Raw genomic sequence first — 20649 nt, forward strand, 5'->3', positions numbered from 1 at the left:
TGTTTCATTTTGAACTTTACCCCCTTTTTCTCCCCAATATCGTAATATCCAATTGCGATCTTGTCTCATCGCTGCAACTCCCCAACGGGCCCGGGAGAGGGGAAGGTCGAGTCATGCTTCCTCCGAAACATGACCCACTAAACCGCGCTCCTTAACACCTGCTTGCTTAACCCAGAAGCCAGCTGCACCAATGTGTTGGAGGAAACACCATTCAATTGACGACCGAAGTTAGCCTGCAGGTAGGTGCCTGGCACGCCAGAAGTGCGAAGAGCCAAGTAAAGCCCCCCCGGCCAAACCCTCCCCTAACATGGATGACGCTGGGCCAATTGTGCACCGTCCTATGGGACTCCCGGTCACGGCCGGTTATGACACAGCCTGGGATCAAACCCAGGTCTGTCGTGACGCCTCAAGCACTGTGATGCAGTGCCTTAGATCGCTGCGCCACTCGGAAGGCCCTTTGCCCCAGTCAACTATAAGTGCTGTTATTGTGAAGTGGAAACATCTAGGAGCAACAACGGCTCAGTTGCGAAGTGGTAGGCCACAAAAGCTCACAGAACGGGATCGCCAAGTGCTGAAGCGCATAGTGCGTAAAAATCACCTGTCCTCGGTTGCAACACAAACTACCGAGTTCCAAACTGCCTCTGGAAGCAACGTCAGCACAATAATTGTTAGTCGGGAGCTTCATAAAATGGGTTTCCATGGGCGAGCAGCCACACACAAGCCTAAGATCACCATGCGCAATGCTAAGCGTCGGCTGGAGTGGTGTAAAGCTTGCCGTCATTGGACTCTGGAGCAGTGGAAACGTGTTCTCTGGAGTAATGAATCACGCTTCACTATCTGGCAGTCCGACAGACAAATCTGGGTTTGGCGGATGCTAGGAGAACGCTACCTGCCCCAAAGCATAGTGCCAACTGTAAAGTTTGATGGAGGAGGAATAATGGTCTGGGGCTGTTTTTCATGGTTTGGGCTAGGCCCCTAAGTTCCAGTGAAGGTAAATGTTAATGCTACAGCATACAATGACATTCTAGATTATCCTGTGCTTCCAACTTTATGGCAACAGTTTGCAGAAGGCCCTTTCCTGTTTCAGCATGACAATGCTCCCGTGCACAAAGCGAGGTCCATACAGAAATGGTTTGTCAAGATCAGCGTGGAAGAACTTGACTGACCTGCACAGAGCCCTGGCCTCAACTCCATCAAACACCTTTCGGATGAATTGGAACGCCGACTGCGAACCAGGTTTAATCGCCCAACATCAGTGTCCGACCTCACTACTGCTCGTGGCTGAATGGAAACAAGTCCCCACAGCAATGTTCCAACTTCTAGTGGAAAGCCTTCCCAGAAGAGTGGAGACTGTTATAGCAGCGAAGGGGGGACCAACTCCATATTAATGCCCATGATTTTAGAGTGAGATGTTCGACGAGCAGGTGTCCACATACATTTGGTCATGTAGTGTACATACACACCCCAGGCTGGGAGGTTTCACAACCAACCAGCGAGGACAGGAGAGGGACTTTAATAGGCAGGATAGCAGCTCTAGGGGAACCCTAAGGGGGCTAGAAGCCAGCCAACCGGGTCTGTGTGTTTGTTTACAAGGTCAGAGGAGCAGGACGAGTGATGCGGTTGTGTGTGTGATATGTATGTGTCTTAAGGGTGGCAAAGAGCTCCTAAAGAGAGGTTTTTCAAGGGCACAGCACTCAGCTAATCAGTGTTTACTGGAAGCGCTCTGATTACACTCCTGGTTGTGTCGTGTGTGTGTGTGTGCACTTGTGCATGTGTTAGCTCTGCTAGGGCAAGATCAGACTTGAGCTCCGAAAGCAGCCTCTTGAAGATTTGTGCCTGTGGCCAGCTAAAATGGAACAGCTGCATTTTTTGTGTGTGACAGAAGAGAAATGGGGAAGAGAAGCCGAGACGATCCCTGGAAACTCTCCCCCCTCCATTCCTCCACCAGTGCCCCTCCCACCACCATTCCAAGAAACGTGGCTGTTCCGGCAGATGAGTGATTAGTAAACAAGGAGGAACAAAATGTAACCAGAGGCAGACATATACTACACCCCTCCCCCCAACTGCTCAGCAGTTAATACAGTGGAAACACAAGCTTAGTGATGAATTCCGTCCTACAGTGAACATAAGGAAGGGCTTCATACTGTCTTACACTAGAAACTAGGCAACCTTCATTACGGCTCTTACCTCCAATTAGACTCACCACAAAAAGGCCAGACGATATAACATGCACATACCACTTTATACTTTAGACATTTTGTTTATTGATTGACAAATTGATATTGTCATGAACAGTCAGATATCAGAAATAATGACGTCCTTTTCCCCACCACTCCAACCCTCTTGCTCAGACAGGACAAACCTTATTATCAAAGCAAAGATGAGACGGCAGCCTTTCCCTCTCAGAGCCAGGATAAGAGCTTTGATTATGAACAAACAGAAACAATCCCCTACCCAAACATCAAACGTCATGGCCAAGGTCGTTCTTCTCTAAAATCACCAACCAATTGGACCCCCAGATCCACTAATCTCCACTCACAGAGAGAGCGAGAGGAGAAGGAGAGAGAATAACCCGAGCAGACTGGAATATATTTTTCTTAATAAATGTGAAGCAAGGCAACTGTGACTGGTAAAGCACTATTTGTTCCCGCAGTGATGCGGCTGGTGCTGCAGCTAAGATTATGTTCTGTGAGGCAGAGATAAGGCCTGAATTCCAACTGCACTGATGGTAATCTGGCCAACAACAGCCACAGACTGCCTGGCTCCTAATCCTCACAGGACAAAACATGGAGATGGCAGAGTGAGCGAGCGAGCGATGGGAAACATGGAGAAATCTGTGAATGAGTGAGTGGTGTGCGTCCGTGCATGCACATGCAGGCTCATGCGTGTGTGTGTGTGTGAGAGAGTGAGTGGTAGCAGACAGTGTATGGCCTTTGTGAGAGAAAAGGATTTCAAAGTGAAAATACAGGACAAGTTGTGCGTTCATTTATGAAACGGCAGAGCTGCGTGTTGGTTGGCTAGTACCCAGTTTGTTGGTCAGTCCTCATGTCATCACACAAAGCCAGTCCTTCACAGGTTCCTCTTACACTTCATTTTCTCCTGTTTTAGTGCTTAACCCAGCACGCACACACGCACGCACGCACTAAATTGTGTTTGAGAGCCTGGGATAATGGCAGTTTCCTGGCTGCATTGAGTAATGGAAACATTGAGAGTAAAGAATCGCTGCAATTAGCATCCCTGTCAGAAAGCAAGGCAACGCATACACTGCTGGGTCTGAGATGATTGTATTGACTGCCTCCTGAGTTAAAGCAGCACTGCCAATGACAAAGCCATCAGACATGAATCACTCACAAATATCTGTACTTGTTGTTAATTGAGCCATCTTGAACTGGATGTCTTTTAGCTAGCCGACATTCTTATTTTCCTTGTCATGTGAAGTAAACACATTTAATAACAAATGTAATAACATTTAATAACAAAACAAACATCCTGTCTCTGGCCAAGAAGCTTTCCCAACATAATTAAAATAATGATAGTAGCTTTACATAGCAGGCTTGTGATAAGACATGAGGCTTGTCATTGTTCAGCAACTGTAGAAGGCATGGCTCAGCTCTAGAAGGTATGTCTATCTTTTCAGGAAGTCGTAACATACAGAGTGTTTCTCTCTGGACCATTTTAGCTCCCGGATGAAGTTTCCCGTATTACACTCATCTTAGGTCAGTTTGACATTTTCTCCACTAATAGTAAAGGTTTTTATTTGGTGGTGTGGGTAAGCTGATCATAGGTTTGTGTTTCAGGGCAGCTTATACCTCCTCCTCCCCAGAGGGAATAAGCAGACTTCCTGAAGCCCTAACCACCACTTCTTCCTCACCCCCCCACCCCAGAGGGAATAAGCAGACTTCCTGAAGCCCTAACCACCACTTCTTCCTCGCCCCCCCACCCCAGAGGGAATAAGCAGACTTCTTGAAACCCTAACCACCACCTCTTCCTCGCCCCCCCACCCCAGAGGGAATAAGCAGACTTCCTGAAACCCTACCCACCACTTCTTCTTCTTCCTCCTCCTCCAAAAAAGCTGACGAGGCAGCCAGGGAATCCCCTCTCTACTCAGCCAGGCCAGCCCAGGAAGTGGAGAGTCACACAGACATCCAATATGTCTCAAGACAACAAACTCTCATTGTGATGTTTTGTTTGGATGTTTTTCTACCCAACATTTGCTGTAGCTAGTGTTTTTAGCAGAATGACAACACAGACTTCCTTCTTTCCTCTCCACTGCTGTGTGGTCTATTAAAAAGTATTAGGTCAGGAGCCAAGTAGTTCTGTGAAGTTCCAATATGCCAGCCTGTGTGGACTCAAGTTGATGACATCACTGTCCACAGTGCCGGATGCCAACACAGCTGGTTGAAACACTCCCAACAGCTGTAGCTTGTGTGGAAACAACTTACCCTCCCCCAATCCTAAACTTTTAATTCCAGGTAGGGGACGTAAAACAGACCTTAAAATCAGTGTCTGTCTGGGACAGGGGTCAGCAATTGTTGTGTAGGAGGGACGGCAGGAGGAGGAAGCCCCACCTGTCTCCAGTGTCCTGTGTGGGTCACGTGGTCCCTGTATGGAACCCAGTACCTACTGCCGTCACCAGAGCCTGACGGATGGCCTGGGGCCACGGAGCGGTCTGGATTATTTTATCCCAGGCAGTCTGTTACCCACATCACCTAACATTGTGTACAGGGATACCCACAGAGGCCTTTACGTCCTGCCCAGCCACAGGAAAGAAGGGAAGCTGGCCTCTGGAACTTTCCAATGCTTGCACACTTTTCAATAATAAAAGGATGCCATAGCAGGCTATCATATTTTAATGATAAAAAAAAGAATACAGTTGGCTATGAGGACTGCTGAGATGGCTTTGTCTGTTTTGGGTTGGCAGGGAGAGAACGGGACTCTCAGGCTGTGGAGGGGCAGTAGGGCACAACGATCCTCTTACTCCAACAGCAGCACCACCATAAAATGCATTCAGACGGGTACAAGGTTAAGATAAGAGAAATGTAATGTAGAAATGTCTGTTCTACACACCAGAGAATAATGTATGGTGTAAACAGCACATTTATATCTGAATGTTACGTAATGCTCAATTCTCTTACACGGAACACCTCTCTTCTTCCCCGCAACAATGAGCTCACAGTCAACTTTGTCAGCTTTAATAAGAAATCTGAATAAGCTAGTCACCCGATAAGGAAGAGGGTTAGCCCAATAGGAGAGCAGCAGTCAGCGGCCCCAGTGATCTCTCTGCCAATAGGAAGTGCAGAAGGGCTGGGTGGAGAGCAGCTGACACACACTGGGAGAAGGTCAATAGTATAATGTGGCTTCCTCTCCTGCTTTCTTTCTTTTTCGAAATCTGCACTGTGAAAAAACTGGACAGGTGATATCACTTTTTTAATGGTGGATATTCATATCACTTTCACCCATCTTTATTTCTTTCTTTCTTCAGAACAGTGCAGATGACAGAAAGGAGTATTGAGATGCACCCATTGTCTCTGAAAAACAAAGAGGGTGGGATTCTGAAGCTTACCGTAAACCAGCACCACGTGTGACTCAGGAATCAGAACAAATAAAAGCGGAAACAAAACCGGTTAAGTTGATATTGTGTGTGTGCAGTTGTGTTTGTGTGTTTTGGGGTGGGGGGCAGATGTGAGCCTGCATTCTCATGGCTTAAGGGAAATGGCTTCATCAGGGTGCTGACGTCAGATAACTCAGTTCCCAAGAATTGCCGGGTTATTGTGCAGCCTAAGATTGCATCACACTCCACAACACTTACAATGTCAATATCCATATTTTATGGCCACACTAAATAGGCTAAAATAAATTAAATCCAAAACCCTTTTCAGTTTTGACCAGGGTTAGGGACCAGTTCAAGCGAACAAATAAAAGAAAACAGAAAAAAAACACACATTTTCAAGGAACAGAACCAGAACCGAGAATGAAAGTGATCTTCAATGTTCTGGAAGAGAACCATTATTTTAAAAGCATGGGAACCGGTTAATAATGTTATTTTACATTCCGGGCATTTTTTTCCAGTCCCAGAAAAAACGGAACAATGCGCATACGCAAAGCCCTCACTGTCACTGAAACTTCTTCCAGTGTCTGCCCGCCTGCCTGCCAGCTGAAAACCTTTGCCACTGTGTGTGTGTGTGTGTGTGTGTGTAGGCTACCTGCCCCACCCCTCGAAGCATGCATCGTCTATTGTAGCTACTGACATTACATGCATGAGTAAGAAATTAATTAGAGAACAATGGATTAACTTTTTCAATGCTGGTTAAGTATTCTATAGTTATCACGTTTGACATTGGATTTATTAAGTCCAAAAGGTAAGACATGTTATTTATTTTAATTCTGGTGCTGCCCTGCACACACAAGCTTGTTAGCTAGCTAGCTTGTTGCTAGCTCTGGTTTAGCTCTGGAAAACTCTAGGCAGCATTATGTGTAATGTAATGGAACTGAGAGTCATGGTCAAGGGCTAGCTCTGGTCCAACGTTAGTTACGCCAACTCTGAATTTCAAAGACATTCAAAGTTCCTTCATAGAAGCTGCTCCTCTGTAGGTATAATTATGTGAGCCTAATTCAGATAATGCATGTCATAACAAAAATACCCAGTGCTTCATGCCCAGCGCTCTCCTCACCCGCAAAATTTCAGTTGCATGTTACACCCTACTTGTCTGTCCAATGCATGTACATAGCTTGCCCGCTCCATAGCAAGCTGCTCTATCCATTGGTGAAGCCATTTAATGTTGTGCTAATAGTAAAAATAAAATTAATTCAGAGGTTTAAAAAGGAACAGAAAGGAACGATAAACAGTTGTTTGGTTCAAACCAGTTCAGAACTTTATTTAGCTGGTTGGAACAGTGGAATGGAATGCAAAATAATGTGTGGTTCTGTTCAGAACGAAACAATTGGAAAATAATTTGGCTTCCAACCCCTGGTTTTAACCAAATTACAATGACATATCAATTTTAATGCCAGTTTCTCTTTTGATTGGGAATGGAATTGGCTGAAGAAAAAAAGCACCCTCTAAAATCCCACCCCACACACTGGCACTCCAACACCAGAAGCCCATGAACTCAGTTACCATTCCGCTCTCCCAGTTCCAGTAAAACATGCCTTGCTGCCACTCCGGGCCTAAAATAGTGCTGACTCCCTTGTATCTGCAGTGGACAAGACAAGACGACAAGAGACGAGATGACAAGAGACCACGAGAGAGAGCGAGGACACACACACACACACACACACACACACACACACACACACACACACACACACACCACCTCTGGACCGGGAAAGAAATTACAGTGGACTACTCTACACTCACTTGTTGGAAAAAATACCGTCTGTCTGCGTACATTGGACGTCAATGAAAGAGCATGACACAGACCACTGCATGACGCACGGATTCAACTGTAAAAATGGGCATTGTGATGAAAACACTGAATTTGTTGATAATATCAACCTTGCAGCCAAATCATGTCATTAGCTGAATGAACATGAATCGTATACATTCCAGATTCATTTAGAACAAAAAACATTCAGAGAATGTATGACTGTGTTCTGTCCTCTATACTTGGAATAGAGAGATGAGGAGAGAGCATGGCACTTCTGCTGTATGTATGGTGGTCATGCGCAGCTATCAGGTTCTAGGACTTACTGGAAGGCTGTGGTCCAGACAGCGTTTATCGTGATTGGCAGACACCAACAGAGACGAGCAGCATAGGAAGCCCAATGTGAAACAGAACAAACTCCAAAACCACCAATATGCTTGATATAATATTAATTCAATAGTCATCTATTTATCTATAATAGCATATTGAATATAACGCAGTCCAATGTCTAAGAATGAAGAGAATGTGCAGCTGATTTTTTGTTGTTGACATGAACATGTAATTAGTAGTTATTGATAGAGCAGTAACCTAGCCTATACATGTCTGAACTTAACCCAACTTTAGCTAATTCTACATAGGTCAGAGGAGGCCATAATGCAAGCTAGGCAGAAGGGGTGAGGCCTAGGTGTACTGACGATTTCTATTCTACCAAGGAGGTGTAAGGAGAAGGAAGAATATTAAACAATAACCCATTCCAGAAAGCAAACAAATAAATAACCAAATCAGTCCACCAGATAACACCTAACCTACTACTTATTCTCCATTACCTACGCGACAGTCAGTGTTTCAAACAAACACATCGGTACAAAAAAAAGAAAATAAATGAAAACAGCCATCCCGCAAACATCTATAAATGATTGTTCACCCCAGACACAGAGCTCCTGCTTTCACACTTCAACATAAAGAACTGATGACGAACCTTACCTTGGGAAGTGGTCGTCCCAACTGTGAATAGAGTTTAGTCCAAAGCGGCAGAATAGAAGACATGAGTCCAAAAGCTTTGGGCGGAAAGACCACACACCCCTAATTCACCTTTCCCTTACAACGACAGATTGTTCCATGTGCTGGAGCTGTGGAAACACCTCACAGCTGTAATGTTTCCCAATAGCAGACGGCCAAGCTCCTCAGAACACCAACACACACATTTGGACAACGCAGACTACAGGTAAGCTCTGGGCAGAAAACACTGCCCTAAAACACACACACATTTCCTGCTACGGCTGGACTGACAGGTATTTGCATAGAGGTTTAGTCATATTGATTGTAGTCTAGTTCCTCAATGCTCTAAGGTGCTGGGGAGAGAGCAGAGGGGAGGGGAGCAGAAGGAGGAGGAGCTTTCAGGAAATGATGCTTTTGTTGGTAAGTGACTAGAGTTACTGGCAGTCAAGCTCATTTTACTATACATGGTGTAACTCAACCGCATTTGTAGTGTAAACAGTGCTGCGTGCTGGGTCCTCTTTAGCGGCTCTTGAGCCGCTGCTTACGGCTGTGTTTAATGGTGTGGGATCAGTATTTAATGATTATTATATTTAGAGGTTGGTTGGTAGACTTATTTTCAGACGCTGACTTTTGTCTGCCTGACAGATTAGGCTCCATTTCAAGGCTACTGCTGCTGCTGCTTGAAGTGGAAATGATGTGGACTTCTAATGATTGAGTTTTGCTGAGCTGAGATGTCAAACTAATTAAAGAGCTAATGGAATGGGCAGTCACTGATCAGTGTTGTGCTACAGTAGATGGAAAGGTCATTCAAAGCACCTGTTACACACTGACAGTCCATGTAGCTACATGGTTCAGAAATACTGAGAAAAGTTTTGATATCTCATCCGACACAGACAACGAGCGAGTCTATCTAATATATAAGTCACCATAACTTACACCACAGGCCTATCTGTGATACAAACTGAAAAATGACAGGATCTATATGCTATCAAAAAAATAATTATATGATAAAGAGATTACAATGAATTACACTGATATGATGGAAGGCCCTTCAACAGCTGATGTCTTCTCCACATCTGAACCCATCCCGAGTTCTGCACAGATGCACTACGGACACCGACACAATCCATCATAACTGACATCTCTGCTTATTGAAAACAAGGCTGTGATCGGCAAAACACCTGGGGGAAAGGCTATAGATAAATTAGAATGATAAGACAGAGATGAAAGAAATCGGCTAGTACTAAAAAGATAATGCCTTCAGAAAGTATTCACACCGCTTTACTTTTTCCACATTTTGTTCTGTTACAGCCTGAATTTAAAATGGATTACATTGACATTTTGCATAACCAGCTTACACACAATACCCAATAATGTCAAAGTGGAATTTTGCTTTTAGAAATTTAGACAAATTAATAAAACATTTAAAGTTGAAATGTCTTGAGTCAATAATTATTCAACCCCTTTGTTATGGCAAGCCTAAATAAGTTCAGGAGTACAAATGTGCTTAACAAATCACATAAGTTACATGGACTCATTCTGTGTTCAATAGTAGTGGTAAACATGATTTTTGAACAACCACCCCATCTCTGTACCCCCCCCCCCCCACACACAGATAATTGTAAGGTCCCTCAACAGAGTAGCACATTTTAAACACAGATTCAACCACAAAGACCAGGGAATTTTTTCAAAGCCTCGCAAAAAAGGGCACCGATTGATAGATGGTAGTTATTCATTAGGCTTCGGATGGTGTATAAATACACCCAGTTACTACGAAGATACAGGCGTCCTTCCAAACTAAGTTAACGGAGAGGAAGGAAAATGCTTCTGGATTTCACTAAGAGGCTGATGGTGATTTTATAAAGCAGTTCATGTTTGTGATATGAGAGAACTGAGAATGGATCATCAACATTGTAGTTACTCCACAATACTAACCTAAATAACAGAGTGAAAAGGAGGAAGCTTGTACAGAATAAAAATATTCAAAAACATACGTCCTGTTTGTAACAAGGCACCTGGTTCAGTCTGCTTGTCAACAGACACTGGGAGACGAATTCACCTTTCAGTAGGACAATAACCTAAAAACACAAGGCCAAATCTACACAGGCGTTGCTTACCAAGACGACATTGAATGTTCCTGAGTGGCCTAGTTACAGTTTTGACTTAAAATCAGCTTGAAAATCTATGGCCTGAAAATGGTGGTCTAGCAATAATCAACAACCAACTAGACAGAGCTTGAAGAATAATACTTTTTTAAAAAAGGCAAATATTATACAATCCAAGTTTGCAAAACTCTTAGAGACTTACTCCAAAAGACTTACAGCTGTAATTGCTGCCAAACGTGTTTCTTGAATACTTATCTAATCAATATATTGGTGTTTTATTTTTCATTAATTTGTAATAAATGTTAGAATTGTTCTACCACTTTGACAGAGTATTTTGAGCAGATCATTGACCAAAAATGACAAATCAATCAAAAAGTCAAGGCGTGTGAATACTTTCTGAAGGCACTGTAGCTCCTGATTTCCTTTAAGAAATGATGAATGTGAAACAATCACATATTTCACAATAACATCCTCCTTCCTGGCAGAGGGATGGTGCAGGGCCACTGCCCTCTGCAAACAGGAACAGAGATGGGGCACCGTGTTGCCCCCCTCCACTGGGCTAGTCTGGTCCAAAATGGAGACCGACAGACTGAGTGGCGCCTCTGGGTAGTGTCATGAGGGAGATTGTGGGAATCCTCATGCCTGTAACGGTCACTGAGCTATTGGGACATCGGCAAGGATGAGTCACTGATAGGCTGCCTCTTTCAAGCCGGCAGTGTCATCTCTCCCCTAAGTGTCAAACTCAGGACAATAGAGTAACTGTGGCGGCAGGGGCTGCTGCTGTTGAAAAAAAAGCTATATCTATTGCTGAGACAGAACCAAAGAGTGTTAAACATTAAAAAGCAACATGAAAAGCACAAAATGTTGCTTTCCCACAAATTGTGAGGCTACTGTATGCCCCCAATTGGAGGACTACCTGTAGCAATCAATTTGTTACAATAACTTCCTGGTATAGAAGTAATAATAAACATGTATTGAACTTGTATAGCTCTTTTCATCACAGAAAATGATCTCAAGGTGCATAAAAAGCAAAACAAACATTTCAATTGAGATGGAAGAGATAGAGATTTTATGTCTCCATTTGGCTTCTGATAAAAGGCTGGAAGTTGAGGCAGTTTGGATTGGAAAGACAGTGTAGCTTCAGTGGATGAGGTATCGATGGTATAGCCAGAGAAAAACAAAGACAGTCTGACAAGCAAGCCCGGAGCGCTTCATTAGTGCACCACATCTCCTTCTCCGACGGTCAGTTCCTCCACATGACCCGCTCCTCCGTAGATACTGGTTCTCCATTGCCAAACATGTAGCACCCACCTGGGGGATGCCACAGCTGCTGAAAAGCGCACGAAAATCCACCACATCTTGGCAGTGATTAAGAACAGTCCCTGAGCCCCTTTGCCATCTCTAGACACAGCATGCTGTACTTGTAATTCATCCCGACAGATGATTATTTTAATCCAAAACAGCCAGCTACCTAGCGATAAGCCAAAAATATACTTTTCATCCCAATTATGCAACTCAGCGTAAAGACCTCAAGATGTAAGTGATCAACCCCCGGAGCAGTCAGACACCCACACATTTTTTAAAAGCAACAAAAAATATAAAATATAAATTAAATATACAATATTTACAGAGCTCTCAGCGTAGGTAACCTCACAGCGCCATGGCAACCACTGAACTCAGTTGGCCATCCAAAAGGCAATTTGTGACGTGAATTAGAGAAGAAAGAAAACTGTCTTTGCAAAACAAGCACAGTACAAAACCTGCATTTCAGAACTTATGGACTTAACTATTACACTAACAGTGCCATTTCTGTAGGGCTTTCTACTGCAACAAAAAACAAGCAGAGACAATAAAACAAGCCATTTAGCTTGATTCAGTTAGAATAAACACAGGACATGGGGGAAGCTTTCACTTGGTACAGAACCTGAGGGTGTTAAGTCAATGGACATTCTCCAGACACTTTCTTTTGCAATTCAGGGCTTCAGAAGAATTGAACATGGCCTTTAAAGCCTTTCGTTTTCTATCTCCTTGGAGAATATGGTGGAGTACAAATATGAAAAAAAACTTTAACAGGAGGGGGTGGGGAGGCAGAACGGGTCTGTTCATACATACAGATTTGTGATCTAACAAAGACAGCCTGACACTACATGGGACAATCAGGAAGTAGGAAAGAGTATGTGCACCGTGTGTGTGTGTGTGTGTGTGTGTGTGTGTGTGTGTGTGTGTGTGTGTGTGTGTGGTGTATCAGAGTGTACTCAGCATTGAATATGTGTGCGGTGGATATACTCCTCACTCCAACTGTGGCTTACTGGTGAGAGTGGTTAGAAAAAGTGCTCTCCTATGATTCTTCTTCCCGTAAGCAGGGCAGCATTTCTCTTATTTTCCCTGAATCATGTTACACAGCACAGCGAATCATATGATCTGTGTGGAGAGATCAGACAGCGCTCGTGACCCAGATCCTCAGTGTGTTCATGCTGCATGCACATTGCCCTGCAAGCTTTCTGTGGCTAATTTTCTAAATGCGTGACAACATGCTAGCATAATGCCACAGAATCGACTCTCTCTAGCAAAAATGCTAGCCATGGGTTTAGAGTGCATTCGGAAAGTATTCAGACCCCTTGACCTTTCCACGTTACAGCCTTATTCTAAAATATGAATTTTTGCAAATGACTTATCAATAAAAAAATATGAATATGAATATTACTTAAGTATTCAGACCCTTTACTCAGTACCTTGTTGAAGCACCTTTGGCAGCGATTACAGCCTTGACTCTTGAGTATGATGCTACAATCTTGGCACACCTATATTTGGGGAGTTTGTCCCATTCTTCTCTGCAGATCCTCTCAAGCTCTGTCAGGTTGGATGGGGAGCGTTGCTGCACAGCTATCTTCAGGCCTCTCCAGAGGTGTTCGATCGGGTTCAAGTCCAAGCTCTGTCTGGGCCACTCAAGGACATTCAGAGACTAGTCCCGAAGTCACTCCTGCGTTGTCTTGGCTGTGTGCTTAGGGTCATTTTCCCATTGGAAGGTGAACCTTTGCCCCAGTCTGATGTTTTGAACGCTCTCAGGTTTTAAATCAAGGAATCTCTTTGTACTTTGCTCCGTTACCTTTTTCTCAATCCTGTCTAGTCTCCTAGTCCCTGCCGCTGATAAATATCCCCACAGCATGATGCTGCCACCACCATGCTTCACCGTAGGGATGGTTCCAGGTTTCCTCCAGACTTGACGCTTGGCATTCAGACCAAAGAGTTCAATCTTGGTTTCATCAGACCAGAGAATCTTGTTTCTCATGGTCTGAGAGTCCTTTAGGTGCCTTTTGGCAAAATCCAAACGGGCTGTCATGTGCCTTTTACTGAGGAGTGGCTTCCTTCTGGCCACTCTACCATAAAGGCCTGATTGGTGGAGTGCTGCAGAGGTGGTTGTCCTTCTGGAAGGTTCTCCCATCTCCACAGAGGAACTCTGTTTTGGGGACCTTCAATGCAGCAGACATTTTTTTGGACCTTTTTCCAGATCTGTGCCATGACACAATCCTTTCTCGGAAATCTACGGCCAATTCCTTCGACATCATGCCTTGTTTTTTCTCTGACATGCACTGTCAACTGTGGGACGTTATATAGGCAGGTGTGTGCCTTTCCAAATCATGTCCAATCAATTGAATTTACCACAGTTGGACTCCAATCAAGTTGTAGAAACATCTCAAGGATGATCGGGGTCGGCATGTAGCCTTAGTGGTTAGAGCTTTAATTGAAATGTTGCTGGATCGAATACCCGAGCTGACGAGGTAAAAATCTGTCGCTCTGCCCCTGAACAAGGCAGTTAACCCACTGTTTCCCGGTAGGCCATCATTGTAAATAAGAATTTGTTCTTAACTGACTTGCCTTGTTAAATAAAAGGTTAAATAAAACATTTAAATTAAAATAAATGTAAAAACTTTTTTTAATCAATGGAAACAGGAGCTCAATTTCGAGTCCCATAGCAAAGGGTCTGAATACTTATGTCAATAAGATATTTTTTTTACATTATAAATAGATTTGCAAGCATTTTTTAAAACCTATTCTTGCTTTGTCATTATGGGGTACTGTGTGTAGATTGAGAAGTAAAACTTAAAAAAAAAAAAATACATTTTAGAATAAGGCTGTAAGGTAACAAAATAAGGTAACAAAATGTGGAAAAAGAGAAGGGGTCTGAATATTTTCCAAATGCACTGTACATGCATTCTGATTTGAGGTGAACACGCATGTGAGCGAGCATGAATACACAGAGAGAGAGAGCGAGAGAACGAGACAGAGAGAGCCACAAACTCCACCGCTCCATGCACATCCCCACCCACTGAGTCCAGCACCGTTTGACCGGTCTGAAATGTGAAAAGGTCAAGCCTTTCCACAACAAGCTCATTCTACTGAGCCTGGGTGCACCTCCCATCCTGAGCACACGGAGGCCCAAGGCACTTCACACACCGCACGCAAGCATACACACTCCCATTTCATCTGCCTTGAGAAAGCCAATCAGTTTCTGCCTGAGTAACAGAAGGGGACTCCTCAGACATTTAAATCTAGCAGCACTCAGGGCAGCAGATGTTAGGAGAACTATAACTACACTCAAGAGCACAATGGACATGTGGATAGATAGATAGATATAGTAGTGTAGATTTCATGTAGATAGATAGAAGTATAGCCATCATGTGGATAGATAGTAGTATAGCCTTCATGTGGATAGATAGTAGTATAGCCTTCATGTGGATAGATAGTAGTATAGCCTTCATGTGGATAGATAGATAGTAGTATAGCCTTCATGTGGATAGATAGATAGTAGTATAGCCTTCATGTGGATAGATAGAAGCATAGCCATCATGTGGATAGATAGAAGCATAGCCATCATGTGGATAGATAGATAGTAGTATAGCCTTCATGTGGATAGATAGAAGTATAGCCTTCATGTGGATAGATAGCAGTATAGCCTTCATGTGGATAGATTGACAGATAGTAGTATAGCCTTCATGTGGATAGATAGATAGTAGTACAGCCTTCATGTGGAGAGATAGTAGTATAGCCTTCATGTGGAGAGATAGATAGTAGTATAGCCTTCATGTGGAGAGATAGTAGTATAGCCTTCATGTGGATAGATAGTAGTAGTAGTAGTATAGCCTTCATGTGGATAGATAGATAGTAGTATAGCCTTCATGTGGATAGATAGAAAGTAGTATAGCCTTCATGTGGATAGATAGATAGATAGTAGTATAGCCTTCATGTGGATAGATAGATAGATAGTAGTATAGCCTTCATGTGGATAGATAGCAGCAGCAGTGTGGAGAGATAGATAGTTGTCCAGCCTGTGGATGGATAGTAGTATAGCCTTCAAGTAGATAGATAGATAGGTAGATGTAGAAAAGCCTTTATGTGGAGAGATAGATAGTAGCTGTCATGTGGAGAGATAGACAGTAGTCCAGCCTTCATATGGACGGATAGTAGTAAAGCATTCATGTGGACAGATAGATAGTAGTATAGCCTTCATGTGGAGAGATAGATAGTAGTATAGCCTTCATGTGGACAGATAGATAGTAGTATAGCCTTCATGTGGAGAGATAGATAGTAGTAGTATAGCCATCATGTGGAGAGAGATAGTATTAAAGCCTTCATGTGGAGAGAGATAGTATTAAAGCCTTCATGTGGAGAGAGAAAGTAGTATAGCCTTCATGTGGAGAGATATATAGTAGTATAGCCCTCATGTGGATAGATAGTAGTATAGCCTTCATGTGGATAGATAGATAGTAGTATAGCCTTCATGTGGAGAGATAGATAGTAGTAGTATAGCCATCATGTGGAGAGATAGATAGTAGTAGTATAGCCATCATGTGGAGAGAGATAGTATTAAAGCCTTCATGTGGATAGGGAGACAGTAGTAGTAAAGCCTTCATGTGGAGAGAGAAAGTAGTATAGCCTTCATGTGGAAAGAGAAAGTAGTATAGCCTTCATGTGGAGAGAGATAGTATTAAAGGCTTCATGTGGATAGATAGATAGTATAGCCTTCATGTGGATAGATAGTAGTATAGCCTTCATGTGGATAGATAGATAGATAGTAGTATAGCCTTCATGTGGATAGATAGTAGTATAGCCTTCATGTGGATAGATAGATAGATAGTATAGCCTTCATGTGGATAGATAGTAGTATAGCCTTCATGTGGATAGATAGATAGATAGTAGTATAGCCTTCATGTGGATAGATAGTAGTATAGCCTTCATGTAGATAGATAGTAGTATAGCCATCATGTGGATAGATGGTAGTATAGCCATCATGTGGATAGATAGTAGTATAGCCTTCATGTGGATAGATAGTAGTATAGCCTTCATGTGGATAGATAGTAGTATAGCCTTCATGTGGATAGATAGTAGTATAGCCTTCATGTGGATAGATAGAAGTATAGCCATCATGTGGATAGATAGTAGTATAGACTTCATGTGGATAGATGGCAGTATAGCCTTCATGTGGATAGATAGTAGCATAGCCTTCATGTGGAGAGAGAGATAGATAGTAGTATAGCCTTCATGTGGAGAGATAGATAGTAGTAGTATAGCCTTCATGTGGATAGATAGTAGTATAGCCATCATGTGGATAGATAGTAGCATAGCCTTCATGTGGAGAGATAGATAGATAGTAGTATAGCCTTCATGTGGAGAGATAGATAGTAGTAGTATAGCCTTCATGCGGATAGATAGTAGTATAGCCTTCATGTGGAGAGATAGATAGATAGTAGTATAGCCTTCATGTGGATAGATAGATAGATAGTAGTATAGCCTTCATGTGGATAGATAGATAGTAGTATAGCCTTCATGTGGATAGATAGATAGTAGTATAGCCTTCATGTGGAGAGATAGATAGATAGTAGTATAGCCTTCATGTGGATAGATAGATAGATAGTAGTATAGCCTTCATGTGGATAGATAGATAGTAGTATAGCCTTCATGTGGATAGATAGATAGTAGTATAGCCTTCATGTGGATAGATAGATAGTAGTAGTATAGCCTTCATGTGGAGAGATAGATAGTAGTAGTATAGCCATCATGTGGAGAGATAGATAGTAGTAGTATAGCCTTCATGTGGAGAGATAGATAGTAGTAGTATAGCCTTCATGTGGAGAGATGAACTCAGCAAAAAAAGAAACATCCTCACTGTCAAATGTGTTTATTTTCAGCAAACTTAAAATGTGTAAATATTTGTTTGAACATAAGATTCAACAGACATAAACTGAACAAGTTCCACAGACATGTGACGAACAGAAATTGAATAATGTGTCCCTGAACAAAGAGGGGGGGGGGGGGTTAAAATCAAATCAAAAGCAACAGTCAGTATCTGGTGTGTCCACCACCTGCATTAAGTACTGCAGATTTGCCAGTTCTTGCTGTGAGATGTTACCCCACTCAAGGCACCTGCAAATTCACAGACATTTCTGGGGGAGAATGGCCCTAGCTCTCACCCTCCGATCCAACAGGTCCCAGACGTGCTCAATGGGATTGAGATCCGGGCTCTTCGCTGGCCATGGCAGAACACTGACATTCCTGTCTTGCAGGAAATCACGCACAGAACAAGCAGTATGGCTGGTGGCATTGTCATGCTGGAGGGTCATGTCAGGATGAGCCTGCAGGAAGGGTACCACATGAGGGAGGAGGATGTCTTCCCTGTAACGCACAGCAATGAGATTGCCTGCAATGACAACATGCTCAGTCCGATGATGCTATGACACACCGCCCCAGACCATGACGAACCCTCCACCTCAAAAATCGATCCCGCTCCAGAGTACAGGCCTCAGTGTAACGCTCATTCCTTCGACAATAAACGCGAATCCGACCATCACCCCTGGTGAGACAAAACCGCGACTCGTCAGTGAAGAGCACTTTTTGCCAGTCCTGTCTGGTCCAGCGACGGTGGGTTTGTGCCCATAGGCGACGTTGTTGCCGGTGATGTCTGGTGAGGACCTGCCTTACAACAGGCCTACAAGCCCTCAGTCCAGCTTCTCTCAGCCTATTGCAGACAGTCTGAGTACTGATGGAGGGATTGTGCATTCTTGGTGTAACTCAGGCAGTTGTTGTTGCCATCCTGTTCCCGTCCCGTAGGGGTGATGTTTGGATATACCGATCCTGTGCAGGTGTTGTTACATGTGGTCTGCCACTGCCAAGATTATCAGCTGTCTAGTCTCCCTGTAGCGCTGTCTTTGGCATCTCACAGTACGGACATTGCAATTTATTGCCCTGGCCACATCTGCAGTCCTCATGCCTCCTTGCAGCATGACCAAGGCACATTCACGCAGATGAGCAGGGCCCCTGGGCATCTTTCTTTTGGTGTTTTTCAGAGTCAGTAAAGGCCTCTTTAGTGTCCTAAGTTTTCATAACTGTGACCTTTAATTGCCTACCGTCTGTAAGCTGTTAGTGTCTTAATCGTGCCACAGGTGAATGTTCATTAATTGTTTATGGTTCACTGAACAAGCATGGGAAACAGTGTTTAAACCCTTTATAACGAAGATCTGTGAAGTAATTTGGATGTTTAAGAATTATCTTTGAAAGACAAGGTCCTGAAAAAGGGACATTTATTTTTTTGCTAAGTTTAGATAGTAGTATAGCCTTCATGTGGAGATATGGATAGTACTAGTATAGCCTTCATGTGGATAGATAGATAGTACTAGTATAGCCTTCATGTGGAGAGATAGATAGTACTAGTATAGCCTTCATGTGGATAGATAGATAGTAGTATAGCCTTCATGTGGATAGATAGATAGTAGTATAGCCTTCATGTGGATAGATAGTAGTATAGCCTTCATGTGGAGAGATAGATAGTAGTATAGCCTTCATGTGGAGAGATAGTAGTAGTAGTATAGCCTTCATGTGGAGAGATGGTACTAGTATCGCCTTCATGTGCAGCGATAGATAGTAGTAGTATAGCCTTCATGTGGATAGATAGATTGTAGTATAGCCTTCATGTGGAGAGATAGTAGTAGTTGTATAGCCTTCATGTGGATAGATAGATAGCAGTATAACCTTCATGTGGAAAGATAGTAGTATAGCCGTCATGAGGATAGATAGATAGTACTAGTACAGTGAGGGAAAAAAGTATTTGATCCTCTGCTGATTTTGTATGTTTGCCCACTGACAAAGAAATGATCAGTCTATAATGTTAATGGTAGGTTTATTTCAACAGTGAGAGACAGAATAACAACAAAAGAATCCTGAAAAACGCATGTCAAAAATGTTATAAAATGATTTGCATTTTAATGAGGGAAATAAGTATTGACCCCCTCTCAATCAGAAAGATTTCTGGCTCCCAGGTGTCTTTACAGGTAACGAGCTGAGATTAGGAGCACACTCTTAAAGGGAGTGCTCCTAACCGCAGCTTGCTACCTGTAAAAAAGATACCTGTCCACAGAAGCAATCAATCAGATTCCAAAATCTCCACCATGGCCAAGACCAAAGAGCTCTCCAAGGATGTAGACTTACACAAGGCTGGAATGGGCTACAAGACCATCGCCAAGCAGCTTGGTGAGAAAGTGACAACAGTTGATGCGATTATTCGCAAATGGAAGAAACACAAAAGAACTGTCAATCTCCCTCGGCCTGGGGCTCCATGCAAGATCTCACCTCGTGGAGTTGCAATGATCATGAGAACGGTGAGGAATCAGCCCAGAACTACACGGGAGGATCTTGTCAATGATCTCAAGGCAACTGGGACCATAGTCACCAAGAAAACAATTGGTAACACACTACGCCGTGAAGGACTGAAATCCTGCAGCGCCCACAAGGTCCCCCTGCTCAAGAAAGCACATATACATGTGAAGTTTGCAAATGAACATCTGAATGATTCAAAGGACAACTGGGTGAAAGTGTTGTGGTCAGATGAAGAGGAGGAATGCTGCCTATGACCCCAAGAACACCATCCCCACCGTCAAACATGGAGGCGGAAACATTATGCTTTGGGGGTGGTTTTCTGCAAAGGGGACAGGACAACTTCACCGCATCAAAGGGACGATGGACGGGGCCATGTACCGTCAAATCTTGGGTGAGAACCTCCTTCCCTCAGCCAGGGCATTGAAAATGGGTCGTGGATGGGTATTCCAGCATGACAATGACCCAAAACACACAGCCAAGGCAACAAAGGAGTGGCTCAAGAAGAAGCACATTAAGGTCCTGGAGTGGCCTAG

At 43.4% G+C, this 20649-nt stretch overlaps 1 protein-coding gene across 3 annotated transcripts in view; it reads right to left on the reverse strand.

Moving 5' to 3' along the window:
• The window catches only part of sbno2b (strawberry notch homolog 2b), a 102855-nt gene that overhangs the window by 25229 nt on the left and 56977 nt on the right, over positions 1–20649 (reverse strand). The window contains exon 1 of one of the 3 annotated variants that reach the window (XM_029696019.1): positions 8349–8693. The exons of the other annotated variants lie outside the window; for them this stretch is intronic. Coding sequence (XP_029551879.1) covers positions 8349–8411 — 63 coding nt within the window. The 5' untranslated portion in view covers positions 8412–8693. Of the gene's footprint in view, positions 1–8348; positions 8694–20649 lie in introns of those variants that run through there. 3 annotated transcript variants of the gene reach the window in all.

Source organism: Salmo trutta, chromosome 17 (genome assembly GCF_901001165.1).
Source record: "Salmo trutta chromosome 17, fSalTru1.1, whole genome shotgun sequence".
Taxonomy (NCBI): Eukaryota; Metazoa; Chordata; class Actinopteri; order Salmoniformes; family Salmonidae; genus Salmo; species Salmo trutta.